Here is a 22,518-nt window from a genome sequence, read left to right as displayed (position 1 = left end):
AAAATGAAATGTTTCTGTAGCCACCATCAGTTACATTTAGAGCCAAAATTGAAGCATTTTGAGAGAATCTTCCATATTATAATTCTGGTAAGTCTCCATGGCAAAACACAATTTTATCATGTTAGTGCCCTTTTAAAAAAAAGCCAAAACAAAATTTAGTCATATTGCAGTATATTTCATTTATTGAAAATGGGTATTCTAGCATGGAAACTGGGCAGCCATCCTTTGAAAGAGACTGATCCCTAACTGAGAACTACAGGTGGGCAACTGAAGTACAGTTTTAGCCTTCTGAGAAGAAAGGTACAAAGACAGTTCTGTTGTGAATCAGTGAGAGCCTAACTAGAATATGTTGCTTGCCTTAATATTTATCTTGGAAGCTATATTCATTCATCTGTCTTTGCATGTGAGAGAGACTTATACTTCTGTTCCTTTCCGCTGTAGATCTGGAAATTAAGAACAATTTGATGGCTATAGGAGCTTCTCCAGCGAGTCCTCATTTTTCCCACTCTGCTCTTCCCTGTTTAGCCAGCTGATCCTGGATACAGTTTGGTTTGAATCCTGAGCATTCTAAATTCAGTTTTGTATTCCACAAAGGTTTAAAATTTTAGCCTGTGCTCCATATAGAGAAATGTAATGCTTGCTTTTGAACCCCTTCTGTTCTTCATTTCTCAAGTACCTTTGCGCTCATTCAGTTTTCAATGTGCCCAAGACACTCCCTTTTCTGAGCAGCAGAATCATAGATGTTCACTGCTAGAAACCTCTGCATACTCTGGGTGTCATTTGCTGGACAAAGTGGAGCTTGGACATTCACATCCCTGGATTCGGCTAACTAAAGAACATGATATGCAGATTTAAAAAAGCTAAGCATATGAAACTCATGCATGTCAAATTCTGCTTCCAAAGCCAAAATATATTGTTTTTTCCTCTTATGGTAGTCGTCCACTGAAAAGCCAGATTAGCATCTTCCACCTGTTGACTCATATCTGATCTAACAAGAATGCTGGGTCTGTTCCCTTGCTACAACAGGGTTCTTCATTGGCACATAGAATCTGGGGCTTTTGGTGCAGTTGTCATGAATTTATAGTGTAAGGAGGGCAAGGCAATTTGTTTAGTTCACGTGTGCTCTGAATTATCTTTGGCCTCTTGTTTCCAGATACCATAATTATTTGTATGTACCAGCTAGTACAAGCGTGTAGGGACCTATCATTTTCCCACTCTATCCTGTTATATGCCTCATAAGTGCACCTGCTCTGTTTGCATAGTATTGCTGTCCAAGCTAAAGATTATGAAGAAGCAAGAGACTATTCCAAGTAAAAGATCCACTCAAACACAGAAGACATTTACTTCCCATATAAATTCTTTCATAACAGCCTCCTGTGCCATAGGAAAACACCTCTAGTGAAAGGAAAAACATTGTTATCGGAATGAATTCAGGGGATCTAACCCACTGTGTACAAGATGACTAACAATTCATATTTCTGCTGTATTAGGTTGAGTGCATGTGACAGTAATTCCCACTCAGGGTCAGTGAAACTTTACCTTATATGTAGAAAGAAACAACACACACAACAGAAACTGCTGCATTCCATCAACAAGCACTTGGGAAGTAGCACAGAAAGAGGGCAGCCTGAAAGAATAGGGGGAAGTGCAAAAAGGCATCGTGGCTATCTACTGTGGGGCAACTTGAAAGTCAATGGGGATCCTTTTGAAAAAAAATTAATATATGCAGTGTTTTCTTGCTGAACCTAAACTTATTCTTTAGCAACATAAAATGGTACACTCTGGCATATTAATGAAATTTGAAATTATAAATGACTTTTCGTTAAGTAAAAGCATAAATACACCCAATGCTTGAGAGGTAGTTTCAAAACATGGCACTCGTTTACTGTTGCAAATGTATCTTATTTTTTCTTACCTCTCAAATGGCAGGAGCTAAGTTTAAAACAGTCTCATACCGTCACTATAGGACTGGACGCATATCTGGATGCATAGTTAAAATAACATTGATGTAGTTAAATTACTCAGTGTCGTATATACACGTAGCACAGTATTCGTGGGTTCAGTTAGTTGCAATAAATGTATCCCTGCAGGAGTCTGTTTGTACCCTATTTGTACACAGAAGTTATTATCTAACGCTGTAGATCCTTAGATGGCTCTGCATGCTGCAAAATTAGTGAGAACGAGCTGGATCCAGATGAAACTGGCAATTTCCACTAATTTCCCCTTCTACTGCAGACTCTCCTCAAAACATTTAGGGAGCCCCGGCCTCCAGTATTAGCATTTCACAGTGGGCTGCAGAGAGAGGCACAAAAGTTCCATTTTGCCATTTTAGTCCAGATCCATCCTCTTTTCTTAAAGTATTTCATTTGTTCTTTAAAAAAATGCATTTCACTTTTCAGTTTATTTTTGCTGGAATTTTTTATTTATTTTTTCTGGGGAAAACAGAAAGGGCAAGAGGTTTGTTCCAGACTCCATATTTCTAGCAGTAGTACATTTTTTAAAAATTCTAAAACATCCGTTTGTGAAACAAAAGAAAACTGAGGCTTTTTCCTAATGAAGGCATAAAATATTTTACTTAGCTTTGTAAACATTTACTCCCCCCTCTGTAGTAAACTCCCCTACTTGAATCCAGAAGCGCAAGTGCAGGGGATCACCAAGCTACCCTTTGTACAGTGTACACTCCCCAGTGAACACATGGAGGTTTGTGCAAGGAATGTAGGATGTATGGGGACCAGGTAGTGCTAAATGGAGGCTACACGCCCATGTAGATTTTCTTCCAGTCTACACAGGCTATTTGGGCTGGGCATTTTTTTTTACGTCCATCACTGCTTCAGAAAGCGTTCAGTTCTTTTCCCTACTGAATGACCAACCAGATAGGCCCATGGCAGAGAACAGACAAAGTCTGTCTGACTCTGAGAAGATAGCAGCAGCATCTCCACTTGAAAGGAACTGGTCTAAGTTGCTTCCAAGACAAGATCCAGCATTGTTCTGCTGGTGGAGTCTCTGGGCTCCACCTAAGGTCATTGGTGTTCTGGCTCCAGCTGGGTTGCAACTTCTTGCTCCTCTAAGGCCAGATCCACTGTGGGTAATTTCCTGGTTTCTGCAATGAGCCTTTTGATGCCTACCATCCACTGGTTAACTTCATTGATATGGTCCACCATCAGTGAGCGATGAATTTCATCAGCTGCATCCCAGTGTTGACACTTAAGCTCTGAAAGAAACAAGAGAGCACTTCAAAACTTAAAGGCAGTGGAAAAGTATTCCCAGTCACCAGTTCTCCCGCAGGGAACACATTGGGTTGAGTAATACAGATATCTGCAGTACACCTGTTATGTGACCATTCCATTACAAAATGCGTTCTGATTTTCAAATTCCACAACAAGAAAAGTGCCCAGAGGAAGCAATTCACTGTCAGGGATACTGCTGGCAGATCCAGGCTGCACTGCTTACCTTCTGTTAGAATCCTCATTCCTCTTCTCACAGAAGCAGAGAGTTTCCCTTGTGTCCACATCTGCTCCAGCGTTACCAAGCGCTTGCTAACATCATTGCAAACCTGTTTCTGAAAATAGAAGTGCAGTTCTCTCAGGCCAGCTGCTTTCCTCTAGCCTGTTTTTATGTTTTGCTCATCACAACAGAGAATGCCAAAGGCTCTCAGCAGCTCCTTCAGGCGTCTCCCCAAATGCTTTGGCCTTCAAATATTCCACAACAGGCAATGATTTAAAGCAGCAATGCACAATGTGGTGCCCACTGGCTTCTTCAACAAAGCATCCCTTCCCCCAACAAAGCAAAGAGCCAATCTTGGCTTTCCTCCAGTGGCATCATATCTGTGTCTGTAGGAAGAGTTTATCAAGAAAAAGTTTCCTCTGTCTTAGGCAATGTTTGGTTTGGTGCCTTCCCAATGTTTTGTGATCGGCCCCAGTACCCTGTGGTAGCTATTTTGAGGTGGCATTCATTCCCTGCCTTCAAGATTTTTGCCTTCGGGTTGCTATCCTCGGAGCACTCTACTCCATAAATTTGTACATCTCCAAAATGCAGCAAATGTCAAAAGGAGTAAATGTCTGAAGAGGCCAACATAAACTACGGCCTTTGCAAGCTACAGATCTAACACTGCAAGTCTATTCCAAGCCATTGTCCACATTGCCTGATTTTGATTTACCAGTTAATAGCAAATCATGGTTCAGTCACTTCAGATGTTTCCTACCACAGTTAAACTTATTTAATTATAGTTCTCTATGAGGCCTGAACTGAATTGCCATTATGGCGTCACACAATTTCTATTGCAAATATCATACCACAATAGCTGATTTCTCCATATTAAAAAGAGCCCTAATTGAGTGATTCCATCCAAGAAAATCTCTGTATTCCACACAAAGGAAACTCAAATGTTATGTGATATGCTACACTTAAAATATGTACCATTAACTGTTATAAACTGATGGGATTTGAAATGTAGATTTTCAAAATAATGGAGCTTGGGGTATAAAGAAAAGCAAAGATGTGGGACTGAAAATTTTCCAGTGCGGTACTTTGCAGAAAATTGGCCACTTCTATGTTATCTTTGTTCCAGTGACACTCTTGTGTATCTACTCTTTCCTGTATTACGTCTCATGCTTGTTTCTTCTCCTTTCATTTGCCCTCCATTCTCTCTTAAGGCTCTCTGTCCTTCATCCCTCCTCCACTCCAGTTCTCCAGCCTGCTTCAAGGTGTGCTGAAGGAGATGGGAGGGTGGGACTGGCAGGTAGGAGTACCAGCCAAACTCCCACGAAGTCTGTCACTGCAGCTTTGAGCCTTGGCTCCATTTGTCAACATTATGGGCAAGTGGTTATCTGAAAAACATCACAACCACCACCCATCCTTTATGAAAAGGAAGTGGCAGAGGGAACTCACTATGAGAAGTAGAAATAAATATAAGAGGCTGGAATAAGGAAATTGAGGATTTACACAACCCCCACATCCTCTAGCCTAGCACCTGCTACATCAACCAAATTCCATAGGCTTAGAGATTCCCTTTCAGAGCTTCCAGCCAAGTAAGACCACAGTTTTAAATTGGATAAATACTAATAAGTGCAGGGTAACTGCATACCATCAAAAAGCTTCCTCCGTTTCCAGAAACTGAAATCTTCCTGAACATTTTGTTTAACTGAAACTTTGTTTTAAAAGACATATATACAGGAATGTTAGGTGGACCTCACATGATGAGTTTTTTGTAGCAGCTCCCACGACCTTTTCTCAAAATTGCCAGCAGAGACTCAAAAAGATTAGACTCATCTTCCCTTAGCTACTCAAGCAATCTGTACAGAGCAGAAAAGCTGGCCACAGATGGTGTCACTGAGACTAAAGAACTTCCCCTCCAATACTGAGATCCAAAAGGACCTGACACTCCTCTTACCCGCACAGATTTCCTGCACTTGTCCAAAGCCTCGTTCAAGGGAGACAGAATATCTTCCACACCACACTCTTCGGCCGCAAGAGCATCTGTCTTCAAAGAAGGGTCTGGCACAGTAGTAAGGGGCAAGCCTGTGGACTTTGGGGGGAATGCTGGTGGTGCAGGTGAGAAGGCAGCACTTTCTGGAACAGGTAGTTAAAAACACAAGGAAAGAAGGGTATAATCCAGAGTATCTCCCAAATTGTTTCCAAAATGAGTGAAAACAAAATCCACTCTTAATTCTGGCTCACTACATGCACATCATTTTTGGAGCACCCTGAAAAGGGCTTTTGTAAGATGGACTAGATTTTTTGTAATATGGTGGGGCAAGGACAGAGGGGCAGAGAGTTACAACTCTTAAAAGCCCTATTTATGCTGCCACAGGAGGTGGTGATGGCCACTAACCTGGATAGCTTTAAACGGGGCTTGGATAGATTTATGGAGGAGAAGTCACTTTATGGCTACCAATCTTGATCCTCTTTGATCTGAGATTGCAAATGCCTTAACAGTCCAGGTGCTCAGGAGAAACAGCCACAGAGGGCCATTGCTCTCACATCCTGCATGTGAGCTCCCAAAGGCACCTGGTGGGCCACTGCGAGTAGCAGAGAGCTGGACTAGATGGACTCTGGTCTGATCCTGCTGGCTTGTTCTTATGTTCTACTTAAAACTGTGCAGTACACATACCCCAATCAAATGCAAATGGGTTTTTCTGGATATTGAGCTTTTTACACAGGATGGTTTTTTTTCTATTCATCAGAACCAAGTTGCACCCGCAATATTGCTGCAGTTGTGACAGCCGCATTTGAAACTGAGCAGACAAGAGAATTTGTTCTCTAAAAGACAGCCTCAGGAGGGTAGCTGTGATAGTCTGTAGCAGCAGAAAAGCATTCAAATCTGCAGTAGCAGAGCAGCATTCACACCTACATACAGAAAGGGAATTACTGTAATGACCCATTTTTTTCAGGGTACGTGACGAAGCAAGCTTTAACTTAGGAAAGGTTATATCCTGGAAAAGTTCACTGGTCTTTACGGTACTATGCTGGACTTGAACACTGTCCACATTCTTGAAGGATCACTTTAGCACAACATCCAACAATGTGTAGATGTAGAGTCAAAGGGACGATTAGTGTCTGATCAAGCACCAACCTCTCTGAAAGCTAGTCATTCATCTTTCTCAGCCTAAAGCTGCCCCGCAGGGTTACTGTGGGAAGAAAACGGAACTAGAGAGGGATCTCCCTGAAATCCTTTGGGGGGAAAGCAAGGAAACAGTGTGAATCTCATTCTGAGACAGATCGATTACAGCACCTCCTTACATGCTGAAGTTGTACAAATGGTGACTTTAACCACATGCACTCACAGAAAGGGAATCAGTGCTAAAGTTGTGGGGTGCACCTATTACCATTCCACAGGAGAAGCACCTCAGAGGGACTGGGAGATTTCTAGAGATTGGAGCCGGACATTTGTGAAGTAACCGGCTGTTGTGAGTTTTCCAGGCTTTGTGGCCATGTACTGGCTGCTTTCGCTCCTAACACTTCGGCCACATCTATGGGTGGCATCTTCAGAGGCATGTCCCAGCAAGACGTGCTATGCATCTTATCATGATGTGCCTCTGAAGACGTCACCCATAGATGCAGCCGAAGCGCTAGGAGCAAAAACCCAGGACTAAACAGCCTGGAAAACCTGCAACAGCCAGGTGATTCTGTGAAATCCTTCAACAATAAGTCACCCCAGCAGGACTCTTAACTCCATAAAGTCCATCCTTTCCTGAAGTGGCCCCTGTCTCCAGAGGAATTAACCTGGAGATTGGAACCTGGAATTAAGCTGGACATTGTTGTAACCCTGGGAGAAGTCCACCAGGGTCCACCTGCCAGAGGGCTGGAGACTGTGGCAACCCTGGGAGAAGTCCACCAGGGTCCACCTGCCAGAGGGCTGGAGACTGTGGCAACCCTGGGAGAAGTCCACCAGGGTCCACCTGCCAGAGGGCTGGAGACTGGCAACCCTGGGAGAGATCACCAGGGTCCACCTGCCAGAGGAGCTGGAGATTTGTGGCAACACAAACCACCAGGGTCCACCTGCCAGAGGGCTGGAGATTGTGGCAACCCTGGGAGAAGTCCACCAGGGTCCACCTGCCAGAGGGCTGGAGATTGTGGCAACCCTGGGAGAAGTCCACCAGGGTCCACCTGCCAGAGGGCTGGAGACTGTGGCAACCCTGGGAGAAGTCCACCAGGGTCCACCTGCCAGAGGGCTGGAGATTGTGGCAACCCTGGGAGAAGTCCACCAGGGTCCACCTGCCAGAGGGCTGGAGACTGTGGCAACCCTGGGAGAAGTCCACCAGGGTCCACCTGCCAGTGGGCTGGAGACTGTGGCAACCCTGGGAGAAGTCCACCAGGGTCCACCTGCCAGAGGGCTGGAGACTGTGGCAACCCTCGGGAGAGGGTCCACCAGAGGTCCCACCTGCCAGAGGGCTGGAGACTGTGGCAACCCTGGGAGAATCCACCAGGGTCCCACCTGCTTGAAGGAGGGCTGGAGACTGTGGCAACCCTGGGAGGATCCACCAGGGTCCCACCTGCCAGAGGGGCTGGAGACTGTGGCAACCCACAGAGGAGAAGTCCTGGGGTCCACCTGCCAGAGGGCTGGAGATTGTGGCAACCCTGGGAGAAGTCCACCAGGGTCCACCTGCCAGAGGGCTGGAGATTGTGGCAACCCTGGGAGAAGTCCACCAGGGTCCACCTGCCAGAGGGCTGGAGACTGTGGCAACCCTGGGAGAAGTCCACCAGGGTCCACCTGCCAGAGGGCTGGAGATTGTGGCAACCCTGGGAGAAGTCCACCAGGGTCCACCTGCCAGAGGGCTGGAGATTGTGCTTGGCCAGGAGAAGTCCACCAGGGTCCACCTGCCAGAGGGCTGGAGACTGTGGCAACCCTGGGAGAAGTCCACCGGGTCCACCTGCCAGGGGCTGATTGTGGCAGGAGAAGTCCACGGGGTCCCACCTGCCAGGGGCTGGAGATTGTGGCAACCCTGGGGAGAATCCACCCAGGAGTCCACCTGCCAGAGGCCAGAGGGTGTGAGGCAACCCTGGAAGTCCACCAGGGTCCACCTGCCAGAGGGCTGGAGACTGTGGCAAACCTGGGAGAAGTCCACCAGGGTCCACCTGCCAGAGGGCTGGAGACTGTGTGAAACCTGGGAGGGGTACCAGGGGTCCACCTGCCAGAGGGCTGGAGACTGTGGCAACCCTGGGAAGAGATCCACCAGGGTCCACCTGCCAGAGGGCGTGAGCTGTGGCAACCCTGGGGAAGTCCACCAGGGTCCACCTGCAGAGGCTGGAGGTGTGGCAACCCTGGAGAAGTCACCAGGGTCCCACCTGCGAGGAGCTGGAGATTGTGGCAACCCTGGGAGGAATCCACCAGGAGTCCCACCTGCCAAGGGGCTGGAGACACAATGGCAACCCTGGGGAGAAGTCCACCAGGGGTCTGCCCAGTGGGCTGGAGATTGTGGCAACCCTGGGAGGAGAAGTCCACCAGGGTCCACCTGCCAGAAGGGGCTGGAGATTTGTGGCAACCCTGGGAGGAAGTCCACCAGGGTCCTGCCAGAGGAGCTGGAGATTGTGGCAACCCTGGGAGAAGTGCCCAGGTCCACCTGCCAGTGGGCTGGAGAGACTGTGGCAACCCTGGGAGAAGTCCACCAGGGTCCACCTGCCAGAGGGCTGGAGATTGTGGCAACCCTGGGAGAAGTCCACCAGGGTCCACCTGCCAGTGGGCTGGAGACTGTGGCAACCCTGGGAGAAGTCCACCAGGGTCCACCTGCCAGAGGGCTGGAGATTGTGGCAACCCTGGGAGAAGTCCACCAGGGTCCTGCCAGAGGGCTGGAGACTGGCTGGCAACCCTGGAGAAGTCACCAGGGTCCACCTATGCCAGAGGGCTGAGATTGTGGCAACCCTGGGAGAAGTCACCAGGGTCCACCTGCTGAAAGGAGCTGGAGGGTGTGGCAACCTAAGGAGAAGTCCACCCGGTCCACCTGCCCAGAGGAGCTGGAGAGATTGTGGCAACCCTGGGAGAAGTCCACCAGGGTCCACCTGCCAGTGGGCTGGAGACTGTGGCAACCCTGGGAGAACCCTGGGACAACTCCACCAGGGTCCATCGGCCAGAGGAAACCACAGCAGGGAACCCGGGAGGGGGTCGTGAAGGCTCCATTTCCCCTACGACCAAAGCTTTACTTGGGTGCTCGAGGAACCCAGAAGCCCCCCTGCCCGCCCGCCCACCCACCCCCCGCGCCCTATTCTGCCCGCCTTCAGAGAGGCCTGATGGTCAGACAAGAGCAGGGGACGGAGAAAGGCTGGGGAGCTGCTCCGACCTGGCCCGTGAGGCGGCGGCGGCGGCGGCGGCGGCCTTTCCTCTCCAGCTGCGGCCACGCGTCGAGCGAGCGGCCCCCGCTTGGCCCCGGCCCCCTGAGGCGGCGCCGCGGCCCGTTGCTGCTGCAGGCCATAGGAGAACTGAGGAGGGTCGTTCCAGCCGCGGTCCCGGTTCCCTGCAAGGAGAAAGAGCCCGTCAGGCCAGCCCCGCCGTGGGAAACCGCGCCCCGCGGCCTGCTTCCTTCCCGCCGGGCTTCCCTCAGAGGCCCCTTACCCGCCTTGACGTAGAGCTCCGCCATGATGGCCGCCGCGCACAGGCCGCGCCTCCAGCCCCGGGGTGACGTGGACGAGGGTGCCGCAGTCCTGAGGTAAGGGGAAGGGCGGCTCGCCTTCCGTGGGCCCGGTTCCTGCAGGTGGCGCCTCCGCGCGGAAGGAGAGGAGCCTGGCCGCCGGGACGGAGGGGATGGAAGGCCGGAATTAAGCCCCGCAGGGAGGACTCGGGGCGGCCTTGGAAATGCAACGCAGCCGGGTCAGGTGCCGTTGCAAGAAATACTTTCAGGAGAGCTTTTTGTGCATTTCAAAAACGGGTATTTAGGCTTTGTTTTGGGAAAGCCTGCCCGGTGGCCTGCCCTGGACCCAAGTCGAGGACGAAGTTTTGCGGCTCAGATGCCTCCTCCAACCAGGAGAATATCACCATCTCCAACTCTGCGGGCATATCACCAGTGGTGGGATCCAAAAATGTTAGTAACAGGTTCCCTCGCCAGCCCCACCTCAACCAAGGGGGGGCAGAGGCGTGCAGGCAGAAGGAAAACCCTGAGCCCTGGAGCAAAAGCCACAGGAGTTGGATGCCACCCCACAACTTTTTTTCTACCAGGTCATTTCTAAATCATCATCACATTATAGAAAATGCCCCAACTCACAAATCTGAACACAGCAATGGTGAAACACGCAGGTTCTTTGTTAGAGACTGGTGAGATAAAAGGTACGAAAGGCTGAGAATCCATGAATTGCAGTACCTGGAAGGGATTAACCCAGTTCAGGGAGTGACATTATTAGTCGCCCGGTTGCTATAGCCGGGAACCCGCTTCCGCGACTTCAAAGGCGGGAATGTTGCCTCTCAGGGAAGCCGAGGCCGAATTGGGGAGGCGGGGAAAAGCGGACCCAATTAGTAACCCCCTCTCAACACACACAAATAATTAGTAACCCACTCTCGGGAACTGGTGAGAACCTGCTGGATCCCACCTCTGCCTGGAGCCAAGTCGAGAACGAAGTTTTGCGGTTCAAACGCCTCCTCCAACCAGGAGAATATCACCATCTCCTACTCTGCGGGCATATCACCCCTACCCCCCGTGTAGCTTGCCTGCCTGTGAGTTGAATGAAACAGCTGGCTTCATTCAAATAAGGCGTTTCACTTGCAAACACTTTTTTTGTGTGGGGTGGCAAATTCAGTGTCTCTTCCAACCCACCGAATCGGGCCCCTTCCACACATGCAGAATAACACGCTTTCAATCCACTTTCACAATTGTTTGCAAGTGGATTGTGCTATTTTGCACAGTAAAATCCAGCTGCAAAGTGCATTCAGAATGGATTGAAAGTGCATTCTTCTGCATGTGCGGAAGGGGCCAAGGTGCTGGATTCTTCCAATGAGTTCCTCTTGAGCAAAAAAAATAAATATCGGCCCCTCTCAAATTGGCAACCATGGATCAGACTGCACCTTGGAAACTCTGCAAAAACGCTGGGATTAGTGATAGAGTTGGGGGGGCCTTATAAGCCCTCCCTGTCTGCTCGATGCAGGTTCAGCCCAAAGTAGTGATGGCAAACCTGACATTCAAATAAGGCGTTTCACTTGCAAACACTTTTTTTGTGTGGGGTGGCAAATTCAGTGTCTCTTCCAACCCACCGAATCGGGCCCCTTCCACACATGCAGAATAACACGCTTTCAATCCACTTTCACAATTGTTTGCAAGTGGATTGTGCTATTTTGCACAGGTGTGTCAGAAGTGACACACCACGACATTTTAGGTGATACGCCAGCATTCCCCACTCACAACTGTTTTCTCTGTGTGTGATTATTTAGCATTCATTATTTGTCATTAATTAGCACCACACATGATTGGATTGTATTTTTAAAAAATAAATGAATATATAACGAATTTGTTCTCTTTTGTTTGGGATGGGGGTAGGGGTGATATGCCCGCAGAGTCAAGTTAGGCGTTTACCTCATTTTTGACATGCCGAGCCCAAAAGGTTAATCATTGCTGGCCTAAAGCATCCTTGACAAGTGTTTGTCTTGCCACTGCGTGGAGACAGTCAGTGAGGGAGAGCTCACCACCTTCCTAGGCAGTGAATCCCACTGCTGAACTGCTTCTACTGTAAAAAAAATGTTCCACCTGTCCAGATGGTACCTTTCTGCCCTTTATTGTAATCCTTGCCTCTGCCTCCAACAGAACAGTTCCCTCCTTTAAGTGGCAGCCTTTCAAATATTTAAAGAGAGCAATCATGTCCCCCCTCAACCTCCTCTTCCCCAGAATGAACATTTCCAAGTCCCTCAGCCTTTTCTCATAGGGCTGGGTCTCATAGGGCTGGATCATCCTCACCATTCTCCTCTGCACCAGCTCCATTCGGTCCACAACCTTTTTGAAGTGATTACTACCAAAGCAAGGTGCATGCTGTCATCTTTACAACTTGTCATTATCAAAATGTTCATGGCAATTTTATATCATATCTGCTGTTAAAGGAAACATGTGTCATAATGAAAGTATAAAAATACTAATTATAGTATTTTAATTCTGCTGTTGAGTAACCATCGATATAAGACTTTCAAATTATCCTGTACGAGAAGATACAAACTGAGAAAATCTTATCCAGCTCACCACCAAATTTAAGCTTACTAGGTCTTATTAGCTCTCCTTCCATTAATAAGACGTGCCCCACTGAATCTGACTGGTTCTTCATGAATCCTAGTGTCCTGCTATGCACATTTGTCAATGAGTATCCCTGGAGGACCATCAACAGGCCAAGACCCTAATGTTTCTTCCTCACACTAATACCGTGTTTCCCCGAAAATAAGACAGTGTCTTATATTAATTTTTGCTCCCAAAGATGCGCTATGTCTTATTTTCAGGGGATGTCTTATTTTTCTGTGTTCTGTTCATGCTTCCACACAAAAACTTTGCTACGTCTCACTTTCGGGGGATGCCTTATATTTCGCACTTCAGCAAAACCTCTACTACGTCTTATTTTTAGGGGATGTCTTATATTCGGGGAAACAGGGTATTTTGACATTTCCTGCATCTGGATATAGAGTTTCAGCGACACTACTCCCCTGATAGGTCAGTCAATCAGTTCTTGGTGTTACATTTGCATGAATTCACGACTCTTATGCAGGGCTCAACAAGTCCATAACATAAGTCCATAGAAATTTCATTCAGTAGTCTAAGTACACGTCAGTGATTCTTAATAGAAGTACAAAAGTATTTCTTTAGATGAGGGATAGAGTTTAGCTTTTTTGTTGTGATGACAACCACAGTTCCACATTTGTTTATACACTGAAACACCTTTGTTGTAGCTTTTTTAAAAAAGCTGTGAAGATTTTAAGGTTGGGTTTTGCGGTAGCAAGAATGAGCAGGCACAGTAATTAAAATAGGAACTCATGGAGGCTGAAAAATAAATCTGGCTCCTGAGTTTTTGAAGTGGCTCCCAAAGCTGAAGAAAAATTCTCAGTGCCTGCTCCTGTTTGTGATGTCAGGTTCCCTCTGGTGAGGATTTTCTCCCCAGCCTGAACAGTTAAACCCTTCAAAGGCCATACATAGAACAATGTAACAGCTTAATTTCACTTCAAGCTTGATAGAACTGGGATCATAAAGAAACAAAGCTCATATGTACAGCTGTGTTTGGAGCAGAACATGCCAGTTGATTCCGGCCAGGAAAGCCTTCGACAATCCAGTTCTTCCGAAATGTTTACCTGAAAACACTTTTGACATATTTTAAGCCTATTAGTTCTAGTCTAATCTTCTGGGGCAAGAGAAAACACATCACTTTTACATCACCTGTTACACAGTTCTGTTCGCTAGAGATACTGGATATTGAATCTGGAATTCTCAGCATGCAAAGCAGAGGTTCTTTTGCTGACCCACAGGCCTTTCATAGTAGTTCACTAAGGAAAAGTTAACCCTTTCACTTTTCTCCTCGTCTGCTCAGCCCAACACCAGCAAAAACATCTGGAAGCTGACAATAAACATAAAACAAGACCACCTTCTTCCATGGTAGTAGTTTATTTGCACAAATGATCAGATAAAAGTATCACTGAGGTAGACTTGAGTCTATTGTAACCGGGGATTACATTATAAACAAAAGGAAATGAGTAACATTCAGGCCCGAAATGGACAAGAAGGAAACTCTCTTTCCACCAGCCTTCACCACTCACTTTCAGACACTGATAAAATGGTGCCAAGGAATAGTGTTTAACAGAAATTGGTAAAACAGGCTCTCAATATTTTTACATGTCTTAATAAATATCTGTCGGAAGCTCTGCATTTTCATCATCTAGTATACGTCACCCTAGTATACATCACCCTTGTTTGCTGGAGTTGCTCACTGGCAGTCGGACCATGTGATAGTCATCCATTGAATGGTTTGTTTCCCACTCAACCGCCAGGCTAGTGTGCTGGTGTTATAAGGACAGCCATAAGTGCCAGCACTGCACACATATGCTGCCTCCTTACAGACTTTCTGCTAGTCTGTGTGCACTATTTGGCAACTCTGGGACAGGAACTGGCAACCTTTTTGGCCTGAGCACCAAAAAAAAAAAAGCAGCACTGTCTACCTGTGAAAATGTTGATGTGCCATAAAGCAAAGGGAAGGCCTGAAGGGTTTAAAGTTGTATTGAACCAGGCATGCTAGTAACAAGCTGAGCTCCAATAGTACTGGCCACAGCTCTGGCTCACCTCTGACCTGGTTGGCAGCTGTATGGACCATGCCCGTAAACCACGCCCATCACCTTCTCCCACACCGCCAGCCCCGGCAACACCTTGGGGGCTTGCCTCGGTTGTTTGGGCAGAGAACCGGCCCTACATGCATAGCAAAATGGCCCAATAGCCCACAGCCTACCTTGTTCTAAGCTCTGTCATGACTGCTCTGTCTTGGACAGGAGGGAAGTGTGACCCATATTTTGGAGCAAAAGAATTTGCACAGATTTTGCCAGAGCAGCATGGTTGCAGCCCCCTGCCATTCTCAGCTATGCTGTAAGGGACCAGTGATGTGAAATGCATGGGCCGGTGTCTGTTTCGGCGCATGATTTAACAGACAGTAGATTGTCTGTCACTTGTCAGAGGAAATACTGCCTGCCTCCGTGTCTGACAAGTCCAGAGGCCTATAAGCATATATTTGCTGCCTCAAACTCCTGCTAATGTCTGCTCCATGGACTGCTTGGAGTTACAAAGGCTTCTTCTTTCTACTGGGGCCTGCATTCAAGTTTCATGTACCAAGCATTCATGCTACGGCTGGAGACGGAGGAGAGGGAAGGCCCGCAGCTTTTACTGCATAAATCAAGAAGCTAACATTCCTGCTGTGTGCTGCCCAGTAGAACCCCTTAGCAAGAAGCAAGTTCTAAAGCCTGCGTGGTGCACACTGTCTGCTTCACAGGCCAAGAAGGAACATTCTCACGCATTCACATGCTGCATTGTTACTACACCCCAAAGCAACCTTGCCACCTCCAGACAGCCCCTACATAGCAAAGGACTATAAAACTAGGCATAGCAAGTCTGAATTAACCAGGACCTTTTCTCGGGGGAGTCTTGCTGCTTGTATCAGCTGGGTCTTTTAGCTTCAGTGAAAGAACCAATAGACGGGATTATGCTATTTACATTCGGAGCCTGGGCATCAGCAAGGAAGCTGCTGTTATTTGCCATCCGGGGCCTGCTGTATCCTCCACAACACGGCTTTCATCTTAAGGGGCGTTCAGCATGAAATGTTTCTGGCGGAATGCTTCAAAAAAAGAGAATACCCCCCTCTTGCGAGTAGCTGCTGCATTGCCGTTTTTCTGCAGGGAGTGCCCCATGGCAGGAAATGGGCACCCTGGTGAATCTACTGACATTGTTCTTTTCATCTTCAGGATGGAACGGGACGCGCTTTTGGGTCTCATCTGTGATGTGGAGGCTACTAAGCATTTCTGATACTGGACCTTCCAAAGAAACAAATCAGTAGATCAGGGTGAATTTGCAGCAGAACTGTACATTTGGACATCAACTTTTAAAAGACTGAACACGATCCATTTTAATATTGTTAAAATCACAATCACAAAAATGTATTAATGTTCAGTGTCCTGGCGCCTTACTATTTGACATGGGGTAGAGGAGGGGAGAAAGTGAGTTGGCAGATTATGTAAGCAGTACACACCTTGTCTAACCAGCAGAAGTGTAATGATCCCGCAGTGGAAAATAATTATGCTCAGAGATTTCAGGGGCTGTACGGTCACATTGACTGTAATAGGCCATTTTCTTTTTCCTGTGCAAGTACATACTCTGCCTGCTTTGTGAGGCTGCCTTTGTGAAAAGCAGCAGTGGTGAAGTGGTTAAGAGCAGGTGCACTCTAATCTGGAGAACTAGGTTTGATTCCCCACTGTGCCACTTAAGAACATAAGAACATAAGAACTAGCCTGCTGGATCAGACCAGAGTCCATCTAGTTGAGCACTCTGCTACGCACAGTGGCCCACCAGGTGCCTTTGGGAGCTCACGTGCAGGATGTGAAAGCAATGGCCTTCTTCTTCTGCTGCTGCTCCTGAGCACCTGGTCTGCTAAGGCATTTGCAATCTGAGATCAAGGAGGATCAAGATTGGTAACCATAGATTGACTTCTCCTCCATAAATGTGTCCAAGCCCTTTTTAAAGCTATCCAGGTGAGTGGCCATCACCACCTCCTGTGGCAGCATATTCCAAACACCAATCACACGTTGTGTGAAGAAGTGTTTCATTTTATTAGTCCTAATTCTCCCCCCCTTGAGCTGTGGAAGCTTATCTGGTGAACTAGATTAGCCTGTGCACTCCAACACACACCAGCTGGGTGACCTTGGGCTAGTCCCAACTCTTTGGAGCTCTCTCAGCCCCATCCACCTGACAGGGTGTTTCTTGTGGGGGAGGGGGGAGGGAAAGGAGATTATAAGCCCCTTTGAGTCTCCTTACAGGGAAGAAAAAAAGGGTGGGTATCAATCCAAACTCTTCTCTTCTTCTTGGGCTGTGTAAAACTGCCTGTTTGTCTGAGTTACTAAATGCAAGTCTCTGCATCTGTCCTGTTATGCTTCTTCCACTTTCTGCTTCCAAATGTGTGCTGTCCCTCTCCCTGTATCAAGGAGGGCCTGTGGCTTCTTCAGAAGTTAGACAACCAGATTTGTATGCAGAGTTCAGTCTTTGCCATCTTCACTAAAAAGGATCAGGCAGGAGGCGATGCGCAAGACTTTAACCTCAGGCCCCAAAGAGTGGCTCCTAGTCACAGTAGGCAACTGCCCCTTCCTCACATGCAGAATAATGCACATTCAATCCACTTCCACAATTGTTTGAAAGTGGATTTTGCTCTTCCGCACAGTAAAATCCAGCTTCAAAGTGGATTGAAAGTGCATTATTCTGCATATGCGGAAGGGACCAACGGTGACCTTGATAGCCAAATAGTGCCATTCAAACAGTGTTACGCTCTTCTAAGTAAAGGAGTAACTCTCCTTAGAAAGGCACTGCTAAGGTCTGGCTCAGGATACAGCAGTTTCTGTGGCTGCCAGATGCCTCAAGATTTGGGAGAGGGGCAAAATGCCTGAAAATTTCATCTCAGTTGATATGTATGGGAGTCATTAGAGCTGGAAATATGTTCTGCTTCTAAATTGCATGTGAGGGACTGGGACTGGTTTAGCATCATAGCTACAAGATTGGACTCCAAGACCTCCCAAGAGAACATCTGTGTCAGACAACTTAGAGGTGTCTGAAGAGACTTTAGAGCATATTTTATTAGCTTGCCCCAAATTCACAGAATGTAGACCTAGCTTTTTTTCTGAAGGCTCCAATTATGGCAGGCCCGCTCTCTCCTAATGTCAAATTGAACTATCTCCTAAACAATCAGGACCCCAAGATGTTGGAAATGGTGGCTAATTTCCTAGTTAATACTTTGAAATAACCTTCTGGGCTCCCCTCCTTGCATAAATGATGTCTTATTACTCCTGATGTTCATTCCAGCTGTATCATTATATCAAACCCTATCTGGTGTAAATTTTATATTTTCTTCCTTCCCCCCCCTTTTTTTTTCCTGATGCCTAACAAAGGTCTAGTTCAGGGGACTGCAACCTGCGGCTCTCCAGATGTTCATGAACTACAATTCCCATCAGCCCCTGCCAGCCAGCCAGTGGCCGGAGCTGACGAAACACTGATAAGAGAGAGTCATAGGCTATCAGAAAACTCACTGATCAATCTAGTTGAGAGTTTGAATTTGAACTTAGAGGTGTGGGATATGAAGCCTTTTGTGAAATTTTATTCAGAATCGACCTACTGAGGTATTGTGTCCTTTACCATGCATGCAGCTTGAACTGCTTCCGAGATCATGCCTGCGTCTGGCTCGCACCAAAAGGCCGTGCACTGGAAACGCTGCCGCCCCATGTCAGTGATGAGCGCAAACGTATGGGCATCTTTTCCAATCCCAATAAAAGTCACATAGCGAACCTGGCATTCCCAAAGGCAGGCATCGCCTTCACCATCACCGTCATCTTCCGCCTCAAAGGAAAACAAAAAAATCCAGTTAAAAAAAAAAAGACGAAGTCATCCAGAGCATTTTGTCACAATTCACTTCTGCTTTTTTTAAGCAACCAGTCTTGGCAACATACATCTCAAATTGAATATCAATATCATATGGAAACCTTAACCATGATGATACTTCTTCACCAGTCTAACTTAAGGTCAAATCAGTTACCTTATACTGCCAAAATGAAACAGTCAAGGAGATGCAATACATATGAACCAACACAAACCAAAACGAAGAAGAAGAAGAGGAAGAAGAAGGAGGGGGAGGGGGAGGGGGAGGGGAGGAGTTTGGATTTATATCCCCTCTTTCTCTCCTGTAGGAGACTCAAAGGGGCTGACAATCTCCTGGCCCTTCCCCCCTCACAACAAACACCCTGTGAGGTAGGTGGGGCTGAGAGAGCTCTGAAAAGCTGTGACTAGCCCAAGGTCACCCGGCTGGCGTGTGTGGGAGTGTACAGGCTAATCTGAATTCCCCAGATAAGCCTCCACAGCTCAGGCGGCAGAGCTGGGAATCAAACCCGGTTCCCCCAGATCAGAGTCCACCTGCTCTTAGCCACTACGCCACTGCTGCTCCCTTAAATGTGGAGATACCAAAACCAGCAAAGGAGGATTTCATTCTCTTTCTTCAGCAGCTTTAGGATTGTCACTGATCATAATGGAAGTTACAGAAATATGATAAACTAAAAGCTGAGGAAGAAATGCTTTTTATTGGATTGTGGCCATGATGTTTCTCAATAGGAATAAGGGTTATTATGGGTATTTTGTCTCACTGCACTACTGAGGGTATTTTGAATTCGGTAGCCCAAATGTTTATGGAAAGTAATTGGGAAGCAGGAAATATTTCCTTCTTAGTAAAACAATGAAGGAGAAAATCTCTTGAACTGCTAGGAAACAATTTCTTAAATGATATGACCTGCTCAACAAGTTTCAAGTTAAAATTCCTTTCCCAGGCATTCTTTAAGGAATTCCTTTCTAAAATTATTTATTCTGTTACCAAGTAATGTTACATTTTGTTGTTTCATAGACTGATTCACTACCCCAAATGGGTTTTTTAAAAAATAAACTGTTACTCTGATACTTCCTGAGATATCTTACTTCCTTTTTAAGTTGGTACTTTCCTTCATCTCCCCCTCAGTTATGTTACTGAGCCGATGGGTAAACTGTTGCCTTTTTTAATCCAACTCTGTAAATAAAAGGGCTAGAAATTTTTTTAAATGGAAGTTGAAAATTCAAAGCAGGCCCCGGAGTATCTCTGGATGTAAAGAAAAGGGGAAAAACTCAAACCCAGATGTATTGATAACATTATAAGCAGTGGTGAGATCCAAACATTTTAATAACAGGTTCTGATGGTGGTGGGATTCAAACAGTGGCGCCGTCGCACACACGCACCTCCAGTCCCTATTGGGCAGGAAGGTTGCTTTAGTAAACCCTTCTCGGCACTCAGAAAAAATTAGTAACCACTTCTAGAGAAGTGGTGAGAACTGGTTGGATCCCACCTCTGAGGATCCAGCTATACAATACAAAAGAATCAAAATATATAATTAATTAATGTACATATTATGCAGAATAAAAATGGATGATTAAAACGTAGGTTCTGGAAACCAGATCTCAGTATATATTAGACATAAATCACTTCAACTGACCTTTATTAGGCATATCAGTAAAAATAAGACAAAATACAGGACAGAGTGGGTGTTAAAACAGGACATAAAACTGGACAAATCACATAAGGTTAGTACAGAAGAGGTGATCAAGCTTCCATTCTGTCTTTGACTTGAGCACTTCTAATAAAAGTTCAGTGGTTTTTCCAGTTATCCTGCCGTTGCTGTTATTCAGCAGGTGAATAGTCTTTGTATGCTCCGAACAACTTTTTTTATTCCCTAGAGCAGGGACAATCTAACTTGCTAACTGCACCCTTTACTTGTTAACAGACAATGGTTCTTTCCCCCATCCTGCACACTCCAACAGGTATATATACTCCACTTGCTTTCCTACTATCAGATCCTCTGAAGATGCCAGCCACAGATGCAGGCGAAACGTCAGGAGAGAATGCTGCTAGAACATGGTCATACAGCCCGGAAACCATACAGCACCCCAAAATCATATGTGTTTCGGCCCTTGTGGCCTTCCTCAGTGGTCAATAACATCACATTTCAAAAAATACACATTCAGCTGTTGATGTATAAATCCACACCAGTAGCTGCTTTCTCATCTGTTGTGAGATAAAGAAAATGGGCTTAAGACCTATAGTAACCGTACAAATGACTGGGATCCCCAAACCTTTTAAATCTAGTATTGAAATGTCAGTGAATGTACATAACATCAGTCGTAAGTTGCAAATAACTTCTTAGTGCAGTGTATGAAAACCAGAACCTGTAATTTAATTATCCATTTTAATTCTGTATAATGTGTACACTAATTAAATATATTTGATTATTTTAAATTATAGTTAACTGGACTCTTGTAATATTATCTGGAGTACCTCTGATGATGATGCCCTCTTCACTTTTTGTATTCTGGGTGGGCAGATTGGTATTATTTATTTTTAAAATTATGCCCTACTTTTCCATTTAGAAATATTTAGCGATGAGCATAGCTCTACTAGAGAGTTCAGTAAACTAGGGAAGTCGCCAGTCAATACAATCATATGGAAACAAAACAGATCTCCTTTCCCCCAGTTCAGCGACTGCTAAGATTGTTAACTGGCAATGTAGCTATTGTATAAATCAGGGGTGTCCAACTCTGGCGCTTCAGATGTTCATGGACTACAATTCCCATCAGCCCCGCTGGCATGACCATCATTACAAGGAACCTTACTGCAGCCTGCTCTGCTTGCATGACTGAATCTGAAACACTGACGACAGACGGAATCCAATGCTCGTAGCCACGGCTGCCCATCAGGTCTTCAATGGCATTATTGAGCACATCCATCCCTGAGGAGAGGATGAAAAAAGAATTGTGTGAACCAGAGTTCTTCAGCCAGATATTTTCACCAGGGCCCAAGCTCTGGATTCCAGATCCAACTACAGGCATTTCCAGCTTTCATTGATTCCTGTGATTGCTCCCAAAAGATACTGAAGAGCCAGCATTGAGATCCTGTTGACTTTGGACATCATGGTACTGAATATGTCCAGGGCACTAGTCCTTATCGTGCTGTCTCACAGTGTCCTGACCATTGAGGTGGGGGAAGAAATGGATTCCTTTGTCGCTCAGATGAAAAACGATCACCAGCATTGCTGTGTGGCTTCTGAGAGCACTGTTGATAATAAGGTTTGATGCTGACAGTGTTGTCAGCAAAACCCAGAAACACAAAACTGGAAGAGACCTCAAGGGCCTTCTAATCCAATTCCCTGCACATTGCAGAAAATTCACAACTACCGTCCCCTACACCAGCGGTTCTCAACCTGTGGGTCGCAACCCCTTTGGGGGCCGAATGACCTTTTCACAGGGGTCACCTAAAACTCTCTGCATCCGTGTTCTCCATCTGTAAAATGGATAAATGTTAGGGTTGGGGGCAGTGGTGGGATTCAGCAGGTTCGCACCACTTCGGCAGAACTGGTTGTTAAAATGGTGCTTGTAAACAACCAATTGTTAAATTATTTGAATCCCACCACCAGAACCGGTTATTAAACTAGTTGAATCCCACCAATGGTTGGGGGTCACCACAACAGAAGGAACTGTATTAAAGGGTTGCAGCATTAGGATGGTTGGGAACCACTGCCCTACACACACTGACTGCCCCAGTGATCCCTTCTCTGTCCAGAGAGAGGCAAAACCCCCCCAGGATCTCTGCTCAATCTGCCCTGAAGGAAATTCCTTCCTTCCTGACCTTAAAGCGGCAATTGGTGTTACTCTGGGCAGCATTCAACAGACACAGAAGAACTTCCAGTGTAAAGTGACTGACTAGAATATAACGGCAGGCATCCTTATGGTCCTCTACAAGATGGTTCTTGTACAGGAGAAGCAGTGGCGTAGT

The 22,518-nt window shown here is 46.4% G+C and overlaps 2 protein-coding genes and 1 long non-coding RNA gene across 4 annotated transcripts in view; all 3 read right to left on the bottom strand.

The window, feature by feature from the left end:
* Positions 1-2,399: 2,399 nt before the first annotated feature.
* SRA1 (steroid receptor RNA activator 1) lies at positions 2,400-10,199 on the bottom strand. The gene is made up of 5 exons (XM_048515475.1): positions 10,046-10,199; positions 9,774-9,947; positions 5,390-5,568; positions 3,451-3,559; positions 2,400-3,211 (listed from the first exon to the last, which is right to left on the bottom strand). Exons 1-5 carry the CDS (start codon positions 10,068-10,070, stop codon positions 3,021-3,023), a joined length of 678 nt encoding a protein of 225 aa, XP_048371432.1. The 5' UTR covers positions 10,071-10,199; the 3' UTR covers positions 2,400-3,020.
* On the bottom strand, positions 5,983-9,265 carry LOC125443398. 2 transcript variants are annotated; one of them, XR_007246116.1, is made up of 4 exons: positions 9,224-9,265; positions 8,048-8,263; positions 7,498-7,821; positions 5,983-7,397 (listed from the first exon to the last, which is right to left on the bottom strand). It is a non-coding gene; the product is annotated as an uncharacterized LOC125443398 (long non-coding RNA). The 2 variants fall into 2 exon arrangements; XR_007246115.1 differs by lacking the exon at positions 9,224-9,265 and having other exon boundaries at positions 8,048-8,279.
* Positions 10,200-14,026: 3,827 nt separating the features above from the next.
* Positions 14,027-22,518, bottom strand: part of APBB3 (amyloid beta precursor protein binding family B member 3) — a 30,080-nt gene continuing 21,588 nt past the window's right edge. The window contains exons 11-13 of the mRNA XM_048515474.1: positions 21,360-21,475; positions 18,315-18,515; positions 14,027-15,952 (exon numbers count right to left, since the gene is read on the bottom strand). Coding sequence (XP_048371431.1) covers positions 15,719-15,952; positions 18,315-18,515; positions 21,360-21,475 — 551 coding nt within the window. The 3' untranslated portion in view covers positions 14,027-15,718. The remainder of the gene's footprint in view (positions 15,953-18,314; positions 18,516-21,359; positions 21,476-22,518) is intronic.

Source organism: Sphaerodactylus townsendi, linkage group LG14 (genome assembly GCF_021028975.2).
Source record: "Sphaerodactylus townsendi isolate TG3544 linkage group LG14, MPM_Stown_v2.3, whole genome shotgun sequence".
In the NCBI taxonomy this organism is placed as follows: Eukaryota; Metazoa; Chordata; class Lepidosauria; order Squamata; family Sphaerodactylidae; genus Sphaerodactylus; species Sphaerodactylus townsendi.
This window is presented reverse-complemented; position numbering and strand designations above follow the sequence as displayed.